We start from the raw sequence: 26,161 nt of genomic DNA, 5'->3' as shown, positions 1-26,161 counted from the left end.
ATGTATATATGTTCATGTGGTTATGTGAATATGTGTGTGTAAGCCAGAAGCTGATGTCAGATGTCTTTCTCAATTGTTCTCCATGTCATTTATTTTTAGAAAATATTTTATTGTTATTATTATTATTTTTGTGTGTGTATGTGAGAGTGTTACATGCATGCAGATGGCCTCAGAGGCCAGAGGTGTCAGATTTTCCTGAAGCCTGATTTTCAGATAGTTGTGAGCCGACCAGTGTGGGAGCTGGAAACTGAACTTAGGTCTTCTGCAAGAGCAATATATGTGTTCTTCTTTTTAAAAATGTTTTGTTTATTTTTATTTTATGTGGGCTGGTGTTTTGCCTGCATGCATATCTATCTACGTGAGGGTGTCACATCCTCAGGAACTGGAGTTACAGTTATGAGCCGCCCTGTGGGTGCTGGGAATCCAGGTCCTCTGGCTCCAACCATGCAGTATGAGCTCTTAACCACCGAGCCATCTCTCCAACAACCACCTTAGTTTTTGAGACAAGGTCTCACTGAACATGGAACACATTGCTTCAGTTAGGTTGGTTGGCCAGTGAGTTCCAAATATCTGCCCATCTCTGCATTCCTGGCTGTGCTTGGCTTCTACATGGGTCTGGGTAATCCAAACTCAGGTTCTGATGCTTATGTGGCAGACACCGGACTGGCTGAACCTCTCCTCTGGTTCTGTTTCCTCCTTCCAACAATACACTCCTCTAGCTCCTCTTTGCTAGAGTGACTTGGGCAGTCAGTTGTCTACCTCCCCTGCAGGTGAGCATCCCCAAATCATGATTTCTCTAGCTGCCTGCCTCCCCTGCAGGTGAGCATCCTCAGACCATGACTTCTCTAGCTGCCTGCCTCCCCTGCAGGTGAGCATCCTCAGACCATGACTTCTCCAGTTGTCTACCTCCCCTGCAGGTGAGCATCTCTAGACCATGACTTCTCTAGTTGTCTGCCTCCCCTGCAGGTGAGCATCCCCAGACCATGACTTCTCTAGTTGTCTGCCTCCCAGGCTGTGAGCATCCCCAGACCATGACTTCTCTAGTTGTCTGCCTTCCCTGCAGGTGAGCATCCTCAGACCATGACTTCTCTAGTTGTCTACCTCCCCTGCAGGTGAGCATCCCCAGACCATGACATCTCTAGTTGTCTGCCTCCCTGGCTGGTGAGCATCCTCAGACCATGACTTCTCTAGTTGTCTGCCTCCCTGGCTGGTGAGCATCCCCAGACCATGACTTCTCTAGTTGTCTACCTCCCCTGCTGGTGAGCATCCTCAGACCATGACTTCTCTAGGTCATTTCTCTTCATTCCTAGCAGGCCCATTCACAAGGGACTTGATACTGTGCTTCCTCCTGGGAGGATGCGGCTGACGACAAAGTCTGTACCCCAGTGAGACAGAGTGGGGGAAATTATATTTCTATTGTATATTCTCAAAGGGACCCCCCCCCTTGACACTTTGAGCTATAAAAGTACTCTCCTGGGTTCCAGTGATTAGGGAATTTCTGCCCTGCAACGGGTAAATAGGAGCCTGGTGCCTTTAAAAAACAAAACAGAACCAAACAAAAACCTCAAAACGATTCTGGCAAGGGACTCACAGCTTTCCAGTTGCATGATACACGTCTGTACGTCCATTGGGAAGTTCTTCAGGTCCATGGGGCAGGCCAGCGTCAAGGTGATTCTGAGAAGAGAAGGGACTGGGCTGATATGGGGACCACACTTAAGGAGTCTGTGCCCCCATCCTTTTGCCAAATCATTGTTTTAGGGTGGGGACCGGAGACCTGAGGACCAGTGGTTAGAGAAGAAGTGTGTTCACATTTCCAAATTCCCGGGATGGCAGAGGAGGCTTGGTGATGGAAAGGAGGTGGCCAGAGTCAGAGGGACTTCTGGATTTCTCTGAAACTTTCTTGGACTCTAGAGACCTCTGTTTTAGCAGGTTGCTGGGGTGCCAGATGCTGCCCTACGCCAGTTCTTCCTTCAGGTTTTCCATTGAGGCCCCAGCCCCAGGTGCTCCTATGCTTCAGCAGTAAGTGCTGTACATGGCTCTTGGCTGCTTCCAGCCACACACGGGGCCTGTCAAAAGTGAGTCCCCCTACCCCCACTGCTGACTCTTCCCACACAGCTGACTCACATCTGTGGGTTCAGGCAGGGACAGGTAGAGAGCAGTGGGCCAGTTATTTATTTTGGGGGTGTTCAACCCTTATAAAAGCTGCAGCCCCAGAGCCAGAGGGAACCCCTTCAGTGACACCCCACGCTGGTAGCTGAGTCCTGGTGGAGCTGATTCTGGGATTGGTGGACATAATTCCCTGCTGTCCTGAGGTCAGCCCTACTTCTTTGAGGTACCCAGTTAGAGATGTCTCCATAGAACATAGCCACTACCACCGCAGCTACACACCTGGCCCTTGGTGAATGTCCCTTCCGGCTCACACCACAGGTGTGTGGATGTCCTCCAAGGACATTAAAAAAAGCAGGAGAGGGATGGGGAGGAAGAGGGAGGAGAAGGGATGCAGCGAAGGGGCGGGGGGGGAGTGAAGAGAAAATGAGCGAGGCCCATTTCTGAAGATAAAAGCTCCGAAGCGGGGTAGCTGTCAGACCGGGTTAATTTCCAGATGCGGAATGACCTTGGGACCATTGCTTTCTGCTGACCTGTCCTTCTGTCAGGTTGCACCGGGACTCTGCTTCCCAGAGACATGAAACTGTCCTGGCAGCAGAGTCTTCCAGGCAGAGGTGACCCTCCCTCCAGCAACCCACCGGGGGGGCCTTGGTGGCTGACTCCAAGACCCGTGTCATTCTTCATCTAAATGTGGCTGCTAGGGTGAAGTCAATCCGCAGGGTGGTGAGGGTTCCATGTCCCTTCCCCACAGACTGTGGGGGTACTGAGCCCAGTCCCCTCTGAGGGTCAGGATCAGCCCAGCCTCTGCCCTTTCCAGCCTGCCCCATCCTGGATATTGAAGGCTCCTCTCTGAATAGGAGGTGAGACTTCTCTCCCACTGAGGAACTGAAGGTAGAAGGGATGGTCACTTAGCTCTCTGAAGCTCCTTTAACTCAGAACACATCTGTTCATTATCATGTATTGATTTGAAGACGTTAAGCGGTGGCCCATGGCCATTCTGATTCTCCAGAAGTCCTGGGACCCAGGTGGAAAGCTGTGGCTCTTTTAATTCTCCAGTGGGCATGGGACCCACACTGGTACCCTATCAGAACTCACTTTCTGACAGGAACCATGAAAACTTGGGAAGGTTTCCTAAGTTTCCACATCTGTACTTTTCTGATGTATATAACGGGATCATCAAACCTAACTCATGAGTTATAGAATGATAAAATACATAAGCAGAGCTCTGCACGGTATGTTCTCCAAGATGCCAGTGTGAGAGCGTGAGTCCATTTTTCCATTTGCATTGTCCATTGTCCCTGTGCCCTGGGGGAGGAGAGTAGGGACTAGAGGTGTGTGTGTGTGTGTGTGTGTGTGTGTGTGTGTGTGTATGTGTGTGTAGGGGACAGGGAGTGGGTGTCACAGGACACTCTGAAAGTTTAGCACTTAACTAATGTCTATAGGCTACAGGCGGGGGAGGGGTCCTGACTCCCAAGGTTTAATACAAGGCAAGTGGGATTTAAGGCAGGGAGGCAGCAACCCTGGCTCATCCTTGCGGAACGTGCCATTTACCCGGTGGTCCCATTTACCGCCAAGCTGCTGTGTCTTGGCGAGCTTTGTTCCTCTAGACTTGCTACCGATCCTGTCTGAGAAGTCTATTTTGTCTTTTTGTTGAAACACAGGGTGACTTAAACGCCACCTTCCCTCACAAGCCTTTGTCCCACCCTCTCTCTGTGCTGATCATTGGCTCCAGAACTCACCTGATGCTGTAGAGGACATTGCCATTCCGGGAGATTCTCAGCAATTTGTTGTCAGTGGTGATCTCGTGGAAATGGGCTCCCTTTTCATTGGCAAAGAACAGGTCAGGCTTCCAGATGGAATCCAACATGGACGGGTCAAGGTCCAAGGAGTCGTCAGGGTACTCATTGTAGGCCAGACGGGGGTCATTCCACTGTTGCCTCAGGAAGATGTTGACCCTGTAGTCCTGCAGCCCCAAGACAGCAGTGGGGGTGGGGTTAGGCTCTGGGTGCCAACTCTCAGAGGACTTGGGTTCTTATGGCTCATGGGCTCCAAAACCTATCCTGGAAGAGGCTGAGTGTGCCTGCCTCCCCTGGTGTGCCTGGGCACCAGGAAACCAACAATCACTCCTTTCTGTCCTCAGCTAAGTATACATAAATCTGAACTTTAGAACAAATGTTTTATTTTGAAGGGATTTTAGCCAGGCATGGTGGCTCATGCCTGTAATTTCAGCATAGGAGGTTGAGGCAGTACTGTCATAAATTTGAGGCCAACATGGGTTACATAGCAGATATTGGGTCAGGACTGCAGAACATGACTCTGTCTTAAAACAACAAACAAACAAAACAAGAACCAAAAAAAAAAATTTAAAAAATAAATTTCAACGACTAATGTAATAGATCTGTTTTCTTGTTCTTTAAAATCAAAACACTTCTTTCTTCATTCCTTCTTTCCTTCCTTCCTTCTTTCCTTCCTTTCTTCCTTCCTTTCTTCCTTTCCTCTTTCTTGTGTGTGTGCAGCACACATATGATGGTCAGAGGACAACTTGCGGGAGTTTACCATCTCCTTTCACCGTATGCGTCCAGGGGATTGGACTCAGGTCACCAGGCTTGATGGTGAGCACCTTTACCTGCTGAGCCATCTCCCCAGTTCCCTGTTTTTAGCTTCCTGTTAACATATTGTTTTATTAACTTTCTATTTTTTGTTTTTTTGAGACAGCTTCCCTGTGTAGCATTGGCTATCCTGGAACTCGCTCTGTAGACAGGCTGGCCTTGAACTCTAGAGATCCACATGCCTCTGCCTCTGCTGGGATTAAAGGTATGTATTGACACAACCAGTTTACTCCTCCACATTGTGTAAAATAAAATAAGTGTAAAAAGGGAAGTTCAAGGTCATTCATAGCTGTGGAGTTTGAGGTCATGCTAGGATACAGGAGACTCATGCGGTCCAGGCAGGTTCAGCGGAGGTTTTCTTCAGCTGCTTTCTCCTATCGTAAAGTTTAGCTTTGCTCACACCTGGAAAAGCTGTCAGGACACTGGGCAGGTGTAGGTAAGGAATATTCCATTAAAAAATATATTTCAATAGGAAGTCTTTTAGGGGTTGGGGAGATGGCTCAGTGGTTAAGAGCACTGACTGCTTTTCCAGAGGCCCCAGGTTTAATTCCCAACACCCACATGGCAGCTCACAACCACCTGTGACTTCAGCTTCAGGGCGACCTGACACCTTCTTCTGGCCTCTCCCGGCACTGCACACACCCACTCATATACAAACAAACATATAAAGACCAAAATAAGTCTTAAGAAAAGGAAAGTGCTTTAATTTTGATGAAAAGGTACTGTAAACTTGGGGTTCACGAATGTAGTAGCACTGTAAATAGAATTTGGGGTGCATTTGTTTCCCAAGGCAGAAGGGCAGAGCATCAGTGTTGAGCTACCCAAAGGGCATTACTCTCCCAAAGACTAATGACCCCAAGTCTGACTTTTGGTGCCAACCCTGAAGAAATAACACACACACACACACACACACACACACACACACACCCATGCACACACATACACATCCATGTACATACCTCCACACCCATGCACCCAACCACTCCCACACACACATCCACACCCATGCACACTCATGTGAGTGCACACACATACACCCCCACATACCCCTACTTGTCTACATACACACATACCCACAATGCACATCCCCCAATCCATGCACCCACCCACTCACCCACACCCATATTTGTGCTTGAGTGCACACACACACACACACACACACACTCGAGATAACACTCTTTCTCCGAGGGTGCCATCAAAGTGAGACCATACTTTCCTTTTGGAGAGCTGCTTCTGAGCCCTCATCAGTCTTGATCGGTCACTAGCGGGGATAAGTGAGATCTTCCCACACTCAGTTCACCCCTGTCCACCACCTCCCATGTGCTCCATTCTGGTGAAAATATTGATAGCTTCATAAAACATTCCAAAGCGTTTTATAGGATTTTCCTATAATTTAATTGAAGCCTGTCCCTCAAGCCCCATAGAAGGTGACACTTGGTCTCATAATCTCAGGTCTTATGAGTCCCATGATGAGGACTAGGCCTGGATATTGTTTTAAAAGCCCAGTTCCAGGAGATCTGACACCCTCTTCTAGTCTCCATGGGCACTGCACGCACAGAAATACATGAGGTGAAATACCCATACATATCAATAAAAATAAAGAAATAAAAATAAAAAATTCTAATTATATTTGTTTAATCTGTGTGTGTGTGTGCGCACACGTGTGTATGTCTGTGTTCTCTGTGTATGTGTATGTGCACACACAAGCATATGAGTGAAGATGTGGAGGTCAGAGGTCAACTTCCAGAGGCACATTCTTCCCTTACACTATGTAGGACTCCGGTCTCAAACTCAGGTTGTCAGGCTTAGTGGCAAGTACCTCTACCCACTGAGCAATCTCACCAACCCTGGATGTTGGCTTTTGTTTTTCTTGCATTGTTGGTGACATCTCTGAAGCTAGCCCCTCCTCTCCTTTTCCTTTGGAGCTTATGCGGAGAGTGTGTTAGGATGGGTTCTGGGAGAGCCACCTGGGAGTAAACAGACTATGAATGGTTGGGTAGAAAAAGCCTCCAGTCCCCAAATCCCAGTCATGCTTTTGATGTTCCTGCTAGTGACATGTCAAGGCTGGGCATGTAGCTTCGAGGAAGAAAAGGAAGTGACATTTCTTAAAATGTTTTCCATACTGCCACACGCGTTTAATTCTCACAAAAGCTCTGCAAACAAACACCCCGATTCCTATGACAAGGGAGAGAAATGGGCTTGGAGAGGCTGAGGGATGTGTCCAAGAACAGGGTTTATGGATTGGGGAATCTGGGGCTGGGATCCTCTTGACCCAACCCACTAGTGAAAACATGACTTGGATGGAGGAAGTTGGTTCTTGCTTTGGATGCTCTGGCCCTTGTTGCCTGGCAAATTCTGTGAACTTAACTTAAGCCCTACTTCCTTTAGGAGCTGGATGCTCTAGGTACCCCCTGGCTTTCTTGCTGAGCTCCCATCTGAGTGTTTCCCCCCTGAGAGTGGCTCCTCCCAGGTGTGGTTGGCAGCAATTGGAAAGGATGATGCTGAACTCATGTTTTCCCCGCAGCAGCTCTGCTACCCCCAATAGTCCCCTCCTATATCCATGTCTTACTCTTTTTCTTTTTAGCAGAAGTAATGTATGCAAACAAAGAGAACCATGCATCATTTGAAAGAAGAAATAGATCCCATAGGATCTCATAATGAAATGACAAATGGAAGTCAGGGCCAGAGACTGGGACAGTAGGGTCCCCAATGCCTGACTTTTTTGGCCCATGGCCTCCAGTTCCTGACAGTTTCCCTGGCTCCTGAGTTCTCCCCATGACCATTGGCTCCTCCTGGAATCTATTTCTTAGACAGGCTCCCACCATGGAGTTTTCCTTTTAGGGTAGGTAAACAGTTGGGAATGAAGCTCAGAAGAGATCGAAATGAGTGGTTCAGTGGGCTGAAAGTCAAGGGCTGCTTTGGCTTCTTAGCCTTACACTTTGCTGGCTTGGTGTTTGACATTTGTGGAATCCATGTGCAAGTTCAGAACCAGAGAGGCAACAATGGAATTCTTCAACCAAGGACTTAAGGTACCACTCTCTCAAAGGCAGTTTAAATTCCCAAAGTTGGGGGGGGCACTCAGAGGTATAGTCAGTCCAACTATCTTCAGCATCAACTCACCCCACTTTCAAGACTTGAGATTCCTTGACACTCTGATCTCTGGTAACGGGACAATTATTTGCTTTGCTTATAAGACCAGCGAAAGACATTAACTCACCCATCCATCCATCTGCCCATCCATCCATCCATCCATCCACCCATCCATCATCCATCCACCCATCCATCATCTATCCACCCATCCATTCCATCCATACTTTAAACACGTGAGGGCTTCCTATTTGTCACTTAGAGTTGGATTTCTCCCTCTTTCCCTCCTTATGGTGTCTAATTTAACATTTTAACATCTAATGAGCTCCTTTAAATTCAGAATTGAGGAGAACTAGGAAGCTCAAAATGTTTAAGCAGGAAAGATCTCAGAGTTTGCGAGGGTGTGTTTTTGAAAAGGAGATGTGGAAGACCAGAGGTCCACTCGCTATTGTCAGAAGTAAGAGACATGGCCTTAAGGGGTAGATGGAGGAAGCAAACTCATGCTCCTATTTTTCTTTTTATGTGTAGTCCGGGCTATCCTCAAACTCTCCATCCTCCTGCTCTAGCCTCCTGAGTGCTGGATTATAGGTTATTATAATAATATATGATATATATTTTATATATAATATGTATGATATATAATATTTATCATATATATTATGCCACTATACTTGACCCATGTATCTTTAAAAAATGCTTTATTACTCTTTTGGGGTGTGTGTGTGCATGTGTTGGTATGTGTGAGCACATGCTATGGCATGGGTGTTGAGGTCAGAAAACAGTTCACTGGAGTTGGTTCTCTCCTGTTATGTAGGTTCTGGAGCTCCAACTCAGTTTGTGAGTCTCGTGTCATTTGCCTTTGCCAGCAGAGCCATCCATCTGCAGGCCCCTGTGCCCCTTTTGAAGTCTTAGTTTTCAGCTCTCAAGGAGAGAGCGGAGATTTCCTTTGCTAAACTCAAATGAACTCTTACCATGGATTGGGCTGCGTTGGATACAGACAGGCAGAAGCAGAAGCAGAGGCAGAAGATTTTGGTTTCTGCCCTTGGTGAACTCAGATTATCCAGCACACAAGGCAAGCAGGGGTCACAAATATCCACTACAGGAAACTTGGAGTGTCAGTGGTCTTAGGATATGCTAACAAGCTGTTATCACATGCAGCCCGGAAACCATAGGGGCTTGTTCCCAGCAAGGTTAGATGAGAAGGTGGCACCTGAGATGTCTGTTTCAGTGTCTCTTTCCTCCCAAAGCAGCTCTTGCACCCAGATAAGGACAGCAGCTGCTTACGGTGTCTGCTTAGCCGGGAAAGGAGCCAACAGCGCGTGACGACAGAGGTGATGAGTGAACGCTTAGAGCAGCCATGAGGAATGGGGCCACAGCTTCAGGGTGTTTAAGATTAGAATGAGGAGAGTCAGGAGCAGGAGAAAAAGGACTCTCATGTAGGAAAAAACCAGCATAGAGAGCTGTGTAGGCAGGAGCATCGCTGCTTACTCAACCTAGCATAACAAAGGCTTCCCCTTCTGAGCACATACCGGGAGCCAGGCGTTGTGTCTAATCACGCCACACACAACTTGGCTTTTTCTTTTCTTCCTTTTTAATCTTGAGAATAATTCTGTGACATAAGTATTTTTCAATCCGATTTTTAAAAGTGTGTATGTATTGCTGTATGTCTTTATGGGTGCGTATGTGTGGTCATTTGGATAACAAACATCCCCCACAGGCTCATGTGTTTGAACACCTGGCCCCCAGCTAGGGGTGCCACCTGGGAAGGTCATGGAGCCATTAGGAGGTGGGGCCTTACTGGAGGAAGTATGTCACTGGGCTTTGAGGGTTTATAGCCTGACTTCACTCCCTGCTTTCTATGATGCACTTGGATCTAATATTACCAGCCAGCTTCCTGACTTTGCCACCATGCCTTCCCCACTGTGATGGACCCCACACCTCAGGAATTGTGAGCCAAGATAACATTTCCTCCCTTCTGTTGCTCTTGTCAGGTTATTTTATCATGGAAAAGAAACCAACACAGTGTGTGTTAAGTGCATCTGTATGTGCAAGCCAGGGGACAAGCCATGGGTTGTAGAATATTAGTTCAAGGTGTGTTACCTTTGTTTATGCTGTGGGACATTTGTTTATTGATGCAAAGATGTGTTGTATTCTTTTATGTTGCGTTATTTATTTCTGTGAAGCTGTGTTACTTTATTTGTCTAAAACACATGATTGGTCTAATAAAAGGCTGAATGGCCAATAGTGAGGTAGGAGAGAGAAATAGGTGGGGCTGGCAGGCAGAGAGAATAAATAGGAGGAGAAATCTAGGGAAGAGAGAGAGGAACAAGAAAAGAAGGAGAGGAGGATGCCAGGGGCCAGCTACCAAGCCCCACAGCCAGTCATGGAGTAAGACGGAAAGATAGATCTATAGAATAAAGAAAGGTAAAAAGCCCAGAGGCAGTCTGTGAAGAGAAATGGGATAATTTAAGTTAGAAAAGCTGGCTAGAAACAACCAAGCTAAGGCCAGTCATTCATAAGTAAGAAAAAAAGACTCCGTGTATTTATTTGGTAGCTGGGTGGTGGATCCCCAAAGAGTTAAAGAAGGTAAGTATGCTCAAATCACATGGTTGATAAAAAAGAGTTGAGGGGGTGGAAGTGGCTGGAGTCTGATGATATACAAGTCACACTTGTATTAAACAAGAGAAAGAAGCACAAGGAATATGAAGTAGTATGTCCAATTGTCCCTGTTTGCAGATGATATGATTCTACACATGAAAAACCCAAAGACTCCAACAAAGGTTATTGGAAGTGATAAATGAATTTAGTACCAGGATACAAAGTACCAGGGTACAAAACCAACATATAATCAAGAGCTTCTCTATGTACTAGTAATAAATTTGCTGAGGAAAAAAAAATTAAGACAGCATCCTATTCACGGTAGCCACGAAACAAAATCTGGGAGCTGGGGCAGTAGCTCTGCAGAGTGTTTGCCTAGCGTGCATGAAGCTCCAGGTTCCGTCTTCAGCGCCTTATAAACAGGTGTGGTGGGGCACTCCTGCAACTTCAGCACCATGGAGATGGAGGCAGGAGGACTAGGCATTCAGGGTTGGGGTTGGAGCAAGGGCTTAGCATTTTAGAACACTGGCTGCTCATGTCGAGATTCCTGGAACCGGCATGGTGGGTAGTAACCAGCTGTAACTCCAGTTACAGGGGATCTGATGCCCTCTTTGGACCTCCTAGGGCCCTGCATGCATGTGATTCCTTGACATATCTCAGGCAAACACTCACGCACATACAATAAATTCATTAAAAATCCAAAGAATTTTAAGGCCATCTTTTACTATATAGAGAGTTTGAAGACAGTCTGGGTTACATGAGACCCTGTCTCAAATATAACACCTGCCCCCACTGCAGTTCCAGGAATGAACCTAACTAAGGATGTGAAAGAACACTTCAGTGGAAATTACACAACTCAAAACAAAACAAAACAAAACAAAACAAACTAACCGGTTGGAGGATACTGAAAGGTGGGAGGGCCTCCCATGTTCACAGATCGAAAGGACCTTTTGTCGAAAGACTCCTACCACACAAAACATTCACAGAGGCAATGTAACCTTCACTTGAACAACAGAGACATGCTTCACAGAACTAAAAAAAAAAAAAAATCCTAAGATTTCTACAGAAGCACAAAGGCCCAAACAATCTCGAGTGGAAAGGATAAAGCTGGAGAGTCATGGTACCTGGTTTCAGGACACCCCGCTGAGCAATAGTTAAAGATGGTGCTATACTGGCACAGGAACAGATGCTTAGATCGGTGAGGTAGAACACAGTGCCCGAAATAAGCTCAGCATCTTCAGCCAACTGCCTTCGAAGGTGCCAAAAACAGACACTGGAGAAAAGACAGCTTCATCGACAAACAGTGCTGGGAAAAGCAGGGCATCCAGATGTAGAAGACTCAAAGTTCATTGTCCATCTCTCACCCTGATCAGACAAATTAGCTCAAAATAGATAAGAGGCCTTAATGTAGACCCTGAAACTTTGAAAGTACTCAAGAAAAGTCTTGGGGAGCTCTGTTGAGATGGTGGCATGGGCTGTGGTTTCTTGGACAACTCCAAAAGCTCAGGAAGCAAAAGCAGCAACCGACAAACTGTTAAACGGAAAGGGTTTCTGCACAGCAAAGAGAACCGCCAACAGAATGAAGAGACAGCCGTGGTCTGGGAAGCAAGCGCTGTTAACCACTGAGCGACCTCTCGAGTGCCTGGAGATCTTTAAAACTCATCGCCACTAGGTGGGCGCTGGTGGCACACACGTTGAATCCCAGCACTCGGGAGGCAGAGGCAGTTGGATCTCTGTGAGTTTGAGGTCAGCCTGGTCTACAGAGTGAATGCCAAGACAGGCTCCAGAGCTACACAGAGAAACCCTCTCTTGAAAAACAACAAAACAACAACAAAAAAAAAAAAAAAAAGAAAGAAAGAAAAGGAAAAGAAAAAAAATCATTGCTATCATTTACACACGTGTTACTGCTAGAAAGAGCTGTGGAGACTTCAGTCTCAACTACATATTACACATAGACACGGTCCAGGGAAGCTAGCAGATTTCCCAGGATGCCAAGCAATTCCATGACTAAGGCAAGGCTTACATGATATGATGGTTAATGTTAATTGTTATGTGGACAGAATCTAGACTCATGTGAGAGAGGGGCCTCTGGACATGCTTGTGGGGTATCATCTTGATTGTGTTATTTGGGTTGGGAAGGCCTGCCCACCGTGAGTGGCACCATTCTCTGGAGAGAGCATTCTGGACTGTATAAGTGGAGAAAAGGAATAGGGCACTGCTATTGGCTTCTTCTGCCTAAAATGATTTATTTTTTATGTGTATGTGTATGGGCCCATGTATCTGTATATGCACCATGTGTATAGTGTCCATGGAGTCCAGGAGAGGACACCCGATCCCCCGGAACTGGAGTTACAGGTGGTTGTGAACTGCCATGTGGGTGCTGAGAACTGAGCCTGGGTCCTCTGCAGGCCCAGTCAGTTCTCTTAACCACAGAGCCATCTCTGCAGCCCCTTTCTGCTTCTTGACTGTGGCTGTATTGTGTCTAGGTGCTTCAAGCTCTTTCTGCCTTGATTTCCCCACTATAGCAGACTTGATGTGTGAACCAGAATGGCCCCTTTGTCCCTTAAGTTGCTTCTGTCGAGTGTTGTATCATAGCAATGAGAAAGTAACCAGGTCACATGGTCATGTGACTTACACCTCACTTCTTTTCCTTTGTTGTGTTGTGTGGCTTTGGAAGTTGTCTCACTTGGTTCCAATCAGGACAAAGCTGGGATCTGAACCCAGGAAACTAGTGCCATCCAAGCCTTTAACCGGGTTCTCTCTGAGTTCACGAACCCTCAGGGCCATCTGGTATGGCAGAAAAGTGACACAGAAGGCAAAGGTCAGGAAACTTCCTGTCCCGGTTCTCTCAGAGCTCACTTTCTGATCTGGCTGAAGAACCTGGCCCACTGTGTGCCTTTCCCAAGTCCAGGGATGGTGGGTGCCTCATCTTTTCACGGTGTCCCCCAACCTTCTTGCTCGTTTCCATTCAAGAGTGTTAGAGGCACATCTCACTGTTGGGCCTAGTGCTGTCCCCACGCCAGATGCCCTGTCGAACCTCAGTCTCCTCTAGGACACCACACTGCTGGGCGCCTTCCCAGGTGGATGTCACATACTCAGAGTTATCTTTGCTGTCAAAAGCCAGTGGGAGGTTTGGATAAGGAAGTAAGGATCCTTGCGTGTCTTCATGGCATCAAGAAATCCCAGTATGACTTCAAAAATCGTATATAAATACTGACAGCATCTCCTTTGATTGGATGTTGAATATTTGTTAGAACTTTAGATGAATTGTGTCTCTAAACTTTTTATCATCCAGGCACAGGGAGGAATCAGATTCACCGAATTAAAGCAGAGGTCAAGCCCTTACCTATTTTTTTATTTGTGTGTGTGTGTGTGAGCATGTGTGTGCCACAGCACACATGTGGATGCCAGAGAACAACTTGGGAGTTGGTTCTCTCTTTCTACCACATGAGTTCAGGAGGATGACCTCAGGCTGTCAGGCCCGTCTGCAGGTACCTTGAGCCATCTCACCGTCTTGAGGTCAGGTTCTTACCTGACGCCACAGAGTTGCTAAGCACTAGGCTGTATGTATGGGGCCCAAGACTCTGGCTTCCGGTTCCACACTGTTTTGATAAATGTATAACGTATTTTGATTTCTTTTTCATAAAAGTAAAACTGCCAGGCGTGGTGGCACACACTTTTAAACTCGGCATTTGGGCTACATGGTAAGACTTGTCTCAAAAACATTTTTTAATTTTTTTTTGAAACAAAGTTTCTCTTTGTAGCCCTGGCTATTCCTAAAACTTACCCTGTAGACCAGGCTGACCTCCCATTTACAGAGATCCACCTGCTTTTGCCTCCCAAGTGCTGGAATTAAAGCCATGTACCACCACCGGCTGGCTCCAAAATATTTTTTCAAACAAAAAAGTTCCATCTACTTTATCTCAAATATATTTTCAATATTGATTATTATATTAAAACCATTTAAAAGTGTTTTAAAATTAAATATTTGCTATTTAAATATTAAACATTCTGTTCAATATTTTAAAATGTTACTCAATATGAAATGGATATTAATTTTTTTTTAATTCTCTGTCAGACATGGAGGAGGGAGTAGAGTAGACAGGGTCTATCAGGACCCCACTGAGCTGTGCCATATTCTGGGTCACCGTGCACATAGTCACTGTCAGGAGGACTCTGACTTGGGAGATTGACAATACGGGTTGATGATATGGGATTTGTACTGGCTGTTGAAGGGTTGTTAACCTTGAAAGACAGCCCATGATGGTGAGATGGCCCACTGATACTCTTGGAAAGAAAATCACCAAGATTGCTCAGTAGGTAGGGTACTTGTGCCACAAGCATGAAGACTTGAATTTGGATCCCCGGCATCCATGTAAAAGCCAGACACTGCGGTATATATCTACAGCCTTAAGACTGGTGGGGTAGAGACAGAAAGATTCTGGGGACTCGCTGACCAGCAACGCTAATTCTAAGGGTAAGTTATAGGGTCAGTGAGAGATCCTGTCTCAAAAAAAAAAAAAAAAAAAAAGAAAGGAAGGAAGGAAGGAAGGAAGAAAAGTAGTGGAGCGCAATAGAGGATGGTTCCTGGTGTCTGGTCACCTGTGTTGACCACTGGACTTCACAGGCACTCACATCAGTGAGCACCCATGTGGGTGCCACTGATCATCCCCCAAAGGCAGAATAAAAGTACCCAGCATTCTTCTCTTCCATGAAGAAGGACCAAGACACATTTGTTTTTGTAAGGAGGAACCCTGGAATTAAGCAGGGTGAGAGATTAGAGTCTTGAGAGCTAAGGAAACTCAGGATGACAGTCTAGAGAGGCAACAATGCCCTGGTCCGTGACCTTGGCTTCCCAGCCAGGATTAGCTTGGAGCCAGGAGGAAGCCAGGGTGTCAGGCAATGGTCGGCAGATCCCTAGAAACAGCTCCTAGCCACAGGGAAATCCCACAGTCCTCAGCTTTGAGGCTGGTTTAGGGAACTACTGGAGTCCCATGGAGTATAGCGTCTGCTATACTCCCTTAGGCTTGAGCTGTTATGCTCCAGTGTCATCTTGAAACTGGGGTCACTACTTCGGTGTGCCCTCCACCTCAGCAGCATCTCTCCACTCCCAGGGCTCCACCAGCATTCTGCCACGCTCACACAGATGATGCCCACCAGGCCCAAGAGGATAACTGTGACCCTGGAATCCAAGCCTATATGGTGCTGTGCTTTCCAATGGACAAGTGGTCCAGTCCAGCACTAACACCATCCCAAGACTGTGAAACCTGTGTATCCAAGCTCTGAGGTCTGACTCAGCTAGCTGTTCCCCTCCCTAACAGAGCTCCACAGCAATGCCCCAATCATGAGGAACCCAGGCCCCTGAAGAACTCACTAATCTCAGCTATTTGTGTTGTTTTGGGACAAAATAATGTAGCTCAGGCTTGACTTCAACTGGTTGTGTAGCTGAGAATAACCATGGACTGTTGGTCTTCTGCCCCCACCTGAGCGCTGGGGTACCACCATATCTGGTTTATGGGGTGCTGGAGCTGGAAGCCAGAGCTTGAGACACTTCATCAAGTGAGCCTCAGTTGAGTTACTCTTGAAGGAATCATATTAGTGAGGTGATCCAGAACTAAAGCCTAGACAACCGAAGCCCAGTACCTTCTGTGGGACAAAGTCTCTACACAACCTTTTCCACAGAGCTGGAAGATACGGCTGTCCCACAAGATGCTCCAATATTGGTGCAGAGACTGAAGAAACAGCCTGAGTAAGGATCAGGGCAGTTCTTGAGGAATGCTACCAAGCACAATGAAGCTCTAGTTACTGCCACAAAATAAAAGGAAATCAATGAAATGCCCGAAAAGGGGATGCAAAATAATGACCTTGGGGGAAATGTGATGTGAGAAGGAATGTACATAGGTAATGTGACCACCTCAGGAAAACAACTTTGTATCTGGGAGATGGTACCTGAAATCCGCAGAGAAAAAGCGGTCATGAGGAAAGAACTCGACACAACCTTTGCTTTGAAAGATTCCATCAATGAGATGAAGATGTGACTGGATCAGCAACAGACCCAGTGTACCAGAACTAAGAAAAGAGAAAAAGGGGAATGACGGGACTTACGGGACAGAGTTAGTGAACAGAATCCGCATTGTGGGAATTCTGGGAGGAGGAGAGGCTCAAGAAGGCTGTCTAGTAGAACACCAGCTGGAGCTCACCAGATCTTGGGAGAGATGAGGCCTTCCAGATCCTCGAAGCTCAGAAGTCTCTAAGTAGCAGGCTGGGGACATGGCTCCGAAGTTAAGAGTGCACACTGCCCTTCCAGAGGACCGGAGTTTGGTGCCCAGCACCCTCATCAGGTACCGTACTTGCAGGCATGTGCACAGACCCACACAAAGACAGGCATGCAGGCACATAAAATGCACATTTTTTGGGGGGTGGAGAGATGGCATGGAGGTGAGAGCACTGGCTACCCTTCTGGAGGACCAGGGCTTGATCCCCAGCAGCATCATGGCAGCTCCCAACCTATAGTACTCCAGTCACCGGGATTTGACATCTTCTCACTTTTAAGAGAATCAGGCATTCATGTGGTGTGCATGCAAGCAAAACACCAATGCAGAGATGATAAAATGAAAAAAAAAAGCTTTCAAACTCTCCAAATATGAGATGGTCCCATGAATAAGGGTACTTGCACCAAACCTAACAACTTGAATTTGATTCCAGGACCCACACAGTGTAAGACAAAGATTGACTTCTTTGCATGTTGTCCTCTGACCACCACAGGAATGCCGTGGTGCTCTGCCTCTCACAAACAAACAAACAAACAAACAAACAAACAAAATGAAAATCTTCAAATAGATAGAACCTCCAAAGTCCCTTCTGGGCTACAATAGCAAAGACTGTCAACATGTCAGACAAAGCTGGATATGGTGGCTCATGCTTTTAATCCCAGCACTCGGGAGGCAGAGGTAGGTGGATCTCTGTGAGTGTAAGACAAACCTGGTCTTCATACATATCTTACAACTCTATTGCCGACCTGGTAGGGCTCTGTCTCAAAAAAGTCACATAAGACAGTAGAAAAGAAGCATCAAGTACCATAGAATCCCCATTAGACTAAGCATAGATTCTGATGATATGTTCAGAGTAGAAAAGAAGGCCACTCTCTGAGAGTCAGACTAATAACCGAGATGCATATGAACAGATCAGTGAGGCCTGGCCTCAGCCATAGCCACCTGGGGGTACTCTCAGTGTTTGTAAACAGGAATTTGTTTTCTTGAGACAGGGTCTCCTGTAGTCCAGGCTGGCCTCAAACTCACTACATAGCTGAGGATGACCCTGAATTATTGATCTTCCTGCCTCCACCTCCAGAGTGCTGGCTGAGCACACCATGTGTCTGAGTTTCTGTGGTGCAGGGGATTGAATCCAAGGTTTCACGCAGGCCAGGGAAACCCTCTACAAACCGAGCTACACTCCCAACCCCTTAGGAACGTGTTTTAATTTCATAAGTAGAACCCATATGCATCTCCTTTACAGGATGATTTTGTAGACATGTTGGGATAATCCTGTAGTAGAAGAAAAGGAAGGTTGTGGAGCAGGGATTTAGCAGTTAATGATGCTGCACCATCTGAGGGTCAGGGTCTTCATGTCCCAGTGGAAACTGACTTACATATGTTTGCAATGAATATATGTGTGTACATGTGCCCACGTGTGCTTGTTTGTACATGTATACCTGCGAACCCACACATGGGGAGACATGAGGTTGGCATCTAGTTTCTTTCTTGGTTGCTCTCTACCTTATTTTTTTGAGACAGTGTCTCCACTGGGATCCAGAGCTTCCCAACTATCTGGTCAACAACTCCCAGGGATCCTCCTGTGCCCACCTACACAGCATTGGGATTATAAGTGAGTTGTGCCCATCTTTTTATGTGGATGCTGGGGATTGGAACTCAAGTCAGCATGCTTGCACAGCCAGCATCTTATCTACTTTATTTTAAAATTTTATTTATTTATATTTCTGTGTATATGCATGTGCTTGCATGAGTTCATGTGCATCACGTGTGAGCCTGGTGTCCACAGAGGCCAGAAAAAGGCTTATGATTCCCTAGAGGTGGAGTTGCAGGCAGTTGTGAGCTGTCATGTGGATATTCAGAATTGAACCTGCGTCCTCTGGAAGAGCAGCCAGTGCTTTTCACCACTGAGTCATCCTTCCTTGTCACTGGAAAAGGGATACTGGGTGGTCAGGCATGATGCATTTTAGAACTGTTTTTTTTTTTTGGCGTCCTACCGTGTGGGCAGTGGTGGCAAGGGAGTCCCTTTGTGAGCATGTGAACAAGACCCGCTGCCTTTGTGAGCACACAAGCAAGCTACATTGTAAATGGGAATAGCTGACAGTCTGGTCTCTCCACTCCAGTTTCTTTAGAATTATATTGCTGTGTCAACTCTCCCTCTCTGATGGAGAGTTATACTCTGGGCTGTCCCAAACTCCTGGCCTACGGTCCTCTTCCGTGGTAGACTGAGGGCAATTATGAGAAAATGCTTCCAAGATTGCCCAAAGCCTCATTTTCTGCCTGTTGCCGAATCGAATGTCCTCTGCTATCTCTTTGTTATCAGTGGAGTATTGAGCACCTCTATAAATACAAAGGATGCACCATGTTTTGAAAATATTGGAAAGATGTCAATTGTTTCCATGTGAATTCCCATGAACTCGATGTCATCCTAGTTAGAGCTGGAAGAGATTTTTATAGGCTTCAAAATGTTGATTGGAGTCCCCTGGGATGAAGTGTGGACTCCACGAAAGCACGCTGTGTGAGTGTTGAACGATATCACAGTGAAACCCAATAATTTATACAATCAATGTGCAGCAATAACCTTCACACACACACACAAACACACACACACACACACACACACACACACACACACACACACACACACCAGAATAATGCAGAGTGAAGCCCATCATGGTGACACCCTCAAATGGGGGCCTTGGGTATTGTGAGGGAGAAAGTGCTGGGGTATGAGGCCTTTATCAGTGATGTGCTGTAGTGAGACTTGCAGAAGGTGCTGGAACATGGAGACAGATATATGAGCAGGTGTTTTTATACCTTCAACTGAGGAATGTCAGCGAGCAACTCCAGGAAACTGAGCACTCGGAATTATAGATGCGGATGAATTTGGACTGTAATTTCTGTGTTGACGCAGTGGTCCCAGATACTTCACACTTCTATGTGGCCTGGGGATATTTTTTTTCCTGGTGTCGACACTACTGAAGCTCTCAGGTTCATTGACTGAAAGAGTTCTCTTCTCACAGAACTCAGCAACAGCCCCACCAAGGCCTCCGTGAATATCAAGGCCCGTATCCACACGATGCTGGAGGGACTTAGAGAGCTATGAGGCCTGCAGAATTTCCCAGAGCCATCTCCCCACAGACTGTTTCTCCCCATCCTCCAATATGGAAAAGCCGGAATGCCCTGGAATCACATAGACCTTCGTCTTCCTCTAACTCTCCCTGATTGACAAAGTGCCCTAGAGACTAAAGGCACTGGAGGACCCATCCACTCTACAGAACCTCTCAGACACTCTAGAGGTCTTGCCTCCAACCTGTATTTCCCACCTGACTGTAGGGATAAGTCCCGCCCCTTAGGGGGTGTGTTTGCCTCGGGCTAATGTTTGCCTATAAATTTGGCGAGCGTGCTCCCAGCCGCTGCTTCTGCTTTCCTGGTCTCCGAGGAATGGTGGTTCTGTAAGTCTATTAAAGCTGTATATATATTTTTACAATCTGTCTGCATTCGTTTACGCTGTTACACCTGACTTTATACTTTGCCCTCTTTTGTCACCTTGTGAACCCTGACCCTCCCCCCACTTTAAATCCTTTTCCTAGACATTTGTATCTGTATCCTTTGCACTATCGTAAAGAATGAACTGATAAAAAATACAGTGTATATAGAAGTAAAAATGGCTAGTTGGGTCAAGAAGACCTTGTTAGAGGACTCTGCCAGACACAAGTGCAGGGTTTTACAGTGATCTCAGATGTGTTATTGGTAGGTTCAGGAGAAGGAAATGGATGAAGATTTGTGGCTAGGAATTGTATAGATAGAATTCAATTTCTGAGAAAGACAGTATTTCAAACTAGTGGAAAGAGACTTTGCTGGATGTGGTGGTGCACACCTTTAATCCCAGCACTGGGGAAATCAGAGGCAGGGGGATCTCTGTGAGTTCAAAGACAGACTGGTCTACATAGCGAGTTCCAGGCCAGTCATGGCTGCATAGTGAGACCCTATGTCAAAACCTAAACCCAAATCAAACAAAACAGTGACTACTTTAAAAATTGTGTTAGGAAGGGCTGGCTGGAGAGATGGCTCAGTGGTTTAAGAGCATTGCCTGCTCTTTCAAAGGTACTGAGTTCAATTCCCGGCAACCACATGGTGGTTCACAACCATCTGTAATGAGGTCTGGTGCCCTCTTCTGGCCTGCAGACATACACACAGACAGAATATTGTATCCATAATGAATAAATAAATAAATATTTTAAAAAGTTGTGTTAGGAAAAAAATGGTGTTGGAACAAGTTATGGTGGCCTATGCCTGTAATCCTAGCACTTTTGAGATGGAGGCAGGGGGATCAGGAGCATAAAAGGTCATCCAAGCTATAAAAAAGAATAAGAGGGCAGCCTAGGATACATGGGACCCATCTTAAAAACAAAACAAAACAAAAACCCTACAAAACAAAACAAAATCCACAAAACAAAACAAGTACCAAATGTGTTGAAGTACTTGCACCAGAGAAAGAGTTAAGCAATCAAGAAATAAATACTTCACAGGAAAATAAAATTGATTACAGAGTTACAGATGAAAAAGAAAAAGAAATCTAAGTCACTTGATGCTGCACCAGTGTGAGGACCCGATTTTGAGTCCTCAGCACTCCCATAAGAAGCCACACGTGGCCACGCATTCCTGTAACCCCAGCGCCGCTGCAGGTGGAACAGGAGCATCCCCGGAGTTTACCAGTCAGCCTGGTAAAGACGGTGAGCTCCAGGTTCAGTGAGAGACCTTGTCTCAAAAGAATAAGGCAGAGAGTATTAAAGGAGGATGTCCAATGTCTTCCTCTGATCGCTGGGTATGTATGCGTGAACACACACACACACACACACACACACACACACACACACTCACCTCTGTATATTATTCAAAATGCCCAATCAATATACTCAATGCAGCTCACATTTGCGAAGAATTGAGAGTGCAAATTAAAAGTGACAATGAAGTGGCATTTTGAAAATCATATTTGGTGATGATAAAAAGCTTGATCATATCCTGGTTGAAGGATGAAGAGAAATGATCACCACCGTGGGTGAGATTGGTGATGGAGGCTTCTCTAGAAGAGGAATGGACAATCATATTTCTCAAAAATACTTTCAAAAAGTGCACCCTAGGGTTGGAGAAATGGCCCAGTGGAGAAGGTGCTTGCTGCCTAAGGACAGGGTCTTAAGCACCCACAAAAAAAGCCAGGTGGGGCAACATGCATCTGCAACCTCAGTGCTGGGGGGCGGAGACAGGAGGATTCCTGGGGTTTGCTGGCTTGCCAGTCTAGCAGAATTGGTGAACTCCAGGGTCAGTGAGAGACTGTCCTAGAAGAACAAGGCAGGGGCTGGAAAGACAGCTCATCAAGTCTGCATAAGCCTGATGACCTGTGTTCAATTCCTGAACCCATAAAGACGTGGAAGGGGAGAATCCAATCTGGAAAAATGTCCTTTGATTGGTACGTGCACAATGTGGTGTGAATGCTCTGTCTGTCTGTCTCTGTCTCTCTCTCTCTTTCTCTCTCTCTGTCTTTCTGTCTCTGTCTCTGTCTCTGTCTCTCTCTCTCTCTCTCTCACACACACACACACACACACGCACATTCACTAAATAAATAATGTAATAAAGTCTTCTAAAAGAGAAGGAGAGACACTGGGTCCCTTCTTTTTATTCCCTCCCTCCCCGCCTCCCTCTGCAAAGGGAAGAAGGCCTGAGAGGATGCCATAGAAGAGAGCTCTGTCCACAATCCAGGAAGCCTGTCTCACTGGTAACCAACCCTGGTAGCACCTTGACCTTGGACTCTAGTCTCCAGAATTGAGACAAAGTCAATTGCCAATGTTTGGGCAGCCTACTTGGTGACGTTTTGCTGAGGAATACAACCGTGCTCAGCCTTGCAACGCATCCCATCTCCCTGGCTACAGGTGTTGATATGGAAACAGAGTGCTGAACTGGTACCTGAGGACTGGAGCCCTGGAGAGCCCTCTGCTTCCCAGCAGCCTCTGGATGAGAGAGAAATGAACCTTTGTGGTTGGAAGACCCCGAGCTTGGTGTGTATGGTCGGGTTCCCACTTTTTGTATTTCTTTCTTTCTTTCTAGATATTTATTTGTGTATGTGAATGTGATTGGATTTTTTCCTACAGAGCTTGCTCATTTCCATAAGCAGGTGGTCCAGCCCCTGATTTGTTTAATTAATCAACCAACTAATCTGCATATGTAGAGGTTGTAGGTTAACCTCAGGTATTGTTCCTCATTTGCAATCTATAGCTCCCCCTTCCCCCCTGCATCCCGCTACCAGGGCTCACTGAGTAAGCCCCGCTGGCTGCCAGTGAGCTCCAGGGACCTGCTTGTCCCCACCTCCTTTGCACTGAGATGTAGATGCTAATATGCCCAGCGTTTTACGTGGGCTTTGGGGGACTGAGCTCAGATCCTTATGTTTGTGTGGTAAACACTTTTACCTACTGAGCCAGATTCTCCCCAGCTCAGCCGTCTTTTGAATGCACACCATACTTTGACCCTGTCAAGACAAGTTTCTTTGCCAAAGGACAGATTTTGGTCCCTTTGCCCCATGAAGAAAGAGTTCGGCGAGTTTGCAAGTCAAGGACCTGTTTGGAGGAGCAGGCCCAGTGTTTGTAAATGTTGAGGACCAAGCAGCAGCTGGGCTTGGGGAGCCAGGCATCTGCTCAGGCTTCTTTATTTAACAGAATGATCGAGTTTCTGCAGCTGCACTGCTGGGCTGGCTGCTGAGGTTGGGCTCTTCGGGAAACAAGACAAAAATTCAACCAGCCATGTACTTCTAGTACAGTCCTGGGAGGGACAAACAGAGAGACTGGGGCGGCAAAACGTGTGACTGTGAACTGTACCAGAGTACAGACCTGAGACTCCAAATGAGGGCCTCCCTGGGGTGCTTGGCTGGCTTTGAACTTTCTTTGGAGCCAAGAATGACCTTGAATTTCCGATCCTCCTGCCTCCATCTTCTGGGTTCTGAGATTAGAGACATGGGCTAGCACACACAGTGTATGTGGTACTAGGGGAGCGAATCCAGGGCATTCTATATGCTAGGTAGGCCCTGTGCTAATTAAGTTGTATCTTTAGCCCAAGAAACATAGGAAGTTTTCTGCTCCTGCAGGCAGTCATGGTGTAATCGTAGAGAATGAAGACAGTCTTAGTTTTGAGCACGCGTATTTCTAATCAGTGGCTTTGTGTTGCACTCTGTTGGAAGGTTTGAGTTTGCAAATGCTGCTTAGACTGCTGACTCGAGTTTCATTAAAAAACAAGAAACAACTGAATGTGTTTTGGTTTGGGATTAGGGCAGGATTTCCAACAATTTCTGAAAATGTCTTAAACACACACCTGCTATTTTTGTACTGTGCATTGACGTGATGTATATGAGGCTTTTGGCCCTGATGGTTCTGAACAGGTACAGTGTTGGCCAACCCTGGAAAATGCTGACAGTGTCTTGTGTCTTACGGCATCAACTCTCTGGTCAGGATTAAATTTTGGAGACTGGGAAAGAACGATTCCTGTGCAAGCATGAGGACCTAAGTTCGAAAGCCCAGCGTTTAAATAAAAAGCTGAGTATGAAAGGCTGGTGTGGTGGTGTGCACCTTTAATCCCAGCACGCAAAGACAAAAGTGTGCAGATCTCTGTGAGTTCAAGGCCATCCTTGACTACATACTACACCCAGGCCAGTTAGAGATACACAGTAAGATTCTGTTCTTTTTCCTTTAAAGCTAAGCAAGAATATGAGCGTTTGCATCCCTAGCACTGAAGGGGCAAAGACATGAAGATTCCAGGAGTTTTCTGGCTAGCCAGCCTCTACCCCAAATGGCAGACTTCCTGTTTAGTGAGTGACCCTTGAGAGGCAATAGAGCAGACAGGGTTGAGAGAGATAGAAGAAGGTACCCAGTGTTCTCTTCTGGTCTCTGCAGATGCATACTCGTGACCGTGCCCCACCCCCCACATTCACATGCACTACATCTTTACACACACACACACACACACACACACACACGCGCACACACACACACACACGCATGCGCGCGTGCACGCACAAGGCACACCCACATAAAGAGGCATAGGCACATACACAAAATTTTAATTTATTTATGTAAAAGCAAGCTAAATTTATTTTTTGCTTCAGTATAAACATTTTTGTCTTTTTTTTTTTTTGGTTTTTCAAGACAGGGTTTCTCTGTAGCTTTGGAGACTGTCCTGGAACTAGCTCTTGTAGACCAGGTTGGTCTTAGACTCACAGAGATCTGCCTGCCTCTGCCTCCTGGGTGCTGGGATTAAAGGTGTGTGCCACACCGCCCAGCAACATTTTTTGTCTTTAATAAATGACAAAATTGCATACATATTAAATAATTATCTTAAGATGAATTTCCATATGATTAACAGTAAATATTTAATTTGTGTGTTTATTTTCTATACTTATCATGAAAAAATTTATTGGATACAAAGGGGTTCTACATAGAAAAAAATTTAAGAAACTTTGGCAGAGAAGATGCAGAGGTGGATGGCGGTGTGTTGGGGACATGAGGTGGTGGTGTGTTGGGGACATGAGGTGGCGGTGTGTTGGGGACACAAGGTGGCGGTGTGTTGGGGACGTGAGGTTGCGGTGTGTTGGGGACACGAGGTCTGAATGTTGGGGGAGCTGAATCTTACTCTGTTCACTGTGAGCAGAAGTGGTTTAGTGTGTTGTTCTGAGTGATTAAGAGACACTTTCAAACTGTCGTTTCATACGTTTGGAATTCCTAATGTCATATCTACTTCTCACAGAGATGTGAAAGATGGAGCCTTGCTGATAGAATAAGATAAAATAAAATTACCCGTGAGTCTATGAGTCAGAGATGACCACTATTAACATTCACCAATCTTTGCCTTGTGCCCCCCAGAGCAATTGCTTTATTTAAAGCTTTTTACTATAGAATCTTAGAAGCATATTCAACAGAGAACAAATAACCCAGTTGGTCCAGCGCACCCTTTCAGCATCTACAACCAGCGTGTTCCTCCATTCTCTGGGTAGGTTTGAAAGCCATTAGCAGGTTTTCCCTTTCATTGATTTATTTTTGAGACTGGGTCTTATTATGTAGGCCAGACTGGCCTTTAAGTCATTATCCCCCTGCCTCAGCTTCTTGAGGATCACAGCCTGCTGTCATTACGGGTGTGCACTTCCACAGCCAAGCATATTATCTTTTAATCTAGACACACTTACCCTGTTGTTTGATGTGTGTGTACGTGTGTGCATGTATACATGTGATTGTGTGTATGTGTGTGCATGTTCTTGTGGGTGTATATGTGTAGGCCAGAGTTAACCCTGGTGTTGTTCCTTAGATGCCATCCATTTTATTCTTTAGACAGCCTTTCGCAGGAACCTGGGGCTCCCCCTTAGGCTAGTCAGGTTTGCCGTCAGTCCCAGGGACCTTCCTGTCTCCACCTCACCCTTGCCAGTGCTGGGGTTAGAAGTTCATGCCGCAACACTGT

At 46.2% G+C, this 26,161-nt stretch overlaps 1 protein-coding gene across 2 annotated transcripts in view; it reads right to left on the bottom strand.

Annotated features, from left to right (window-relative positions):
* The window catches only part of Glra1 (glycine receptor alpha 1), an 85,650-nt gene that overhangs the window by 18,942 nt on the left and 40,547 nt on the right, over positions 1-26,161 (bottom strand). For both annotated transcript variants that reach the window (XM_041665020.1, XM_041665021.1), the window contains exons 4-5: positions 3,846-4,069; positions 1,592-1,674 (exon numbers count right to left, since the gene is read on the bottom strand). In XM_041665020.1, coding sequence (XP_041520954.1) covers positions 1,592-1,674; positions 3,846-4,069 — 307 coding nt within the window. The remainder of the gene's footprint in view (positions 1-1,591; positions 1,675-3,845; positions 4,070-26,161) is intronic.

Source organism: Microtus oregoni, unplaced genomic scaffold, assembly GCF_018167655.1.
Source record: "Microtus oregoni isolate MIOR12 unplaced genomic scaffold, Mior012 000015F_ref0000493, whole genome shotgun sequence".
In the NCBI taxonomy this organism is placed as follows: Eukaryota; Metazoa; Chordata; class Mammalia; order Rodentia; family Cricetidae; genus Microtus; species Microtus oregoni.
Note: the sequence above shows the minus strand (reverse complement) of the source record. Positions and strands in the feature narration are given on the sequence as shown.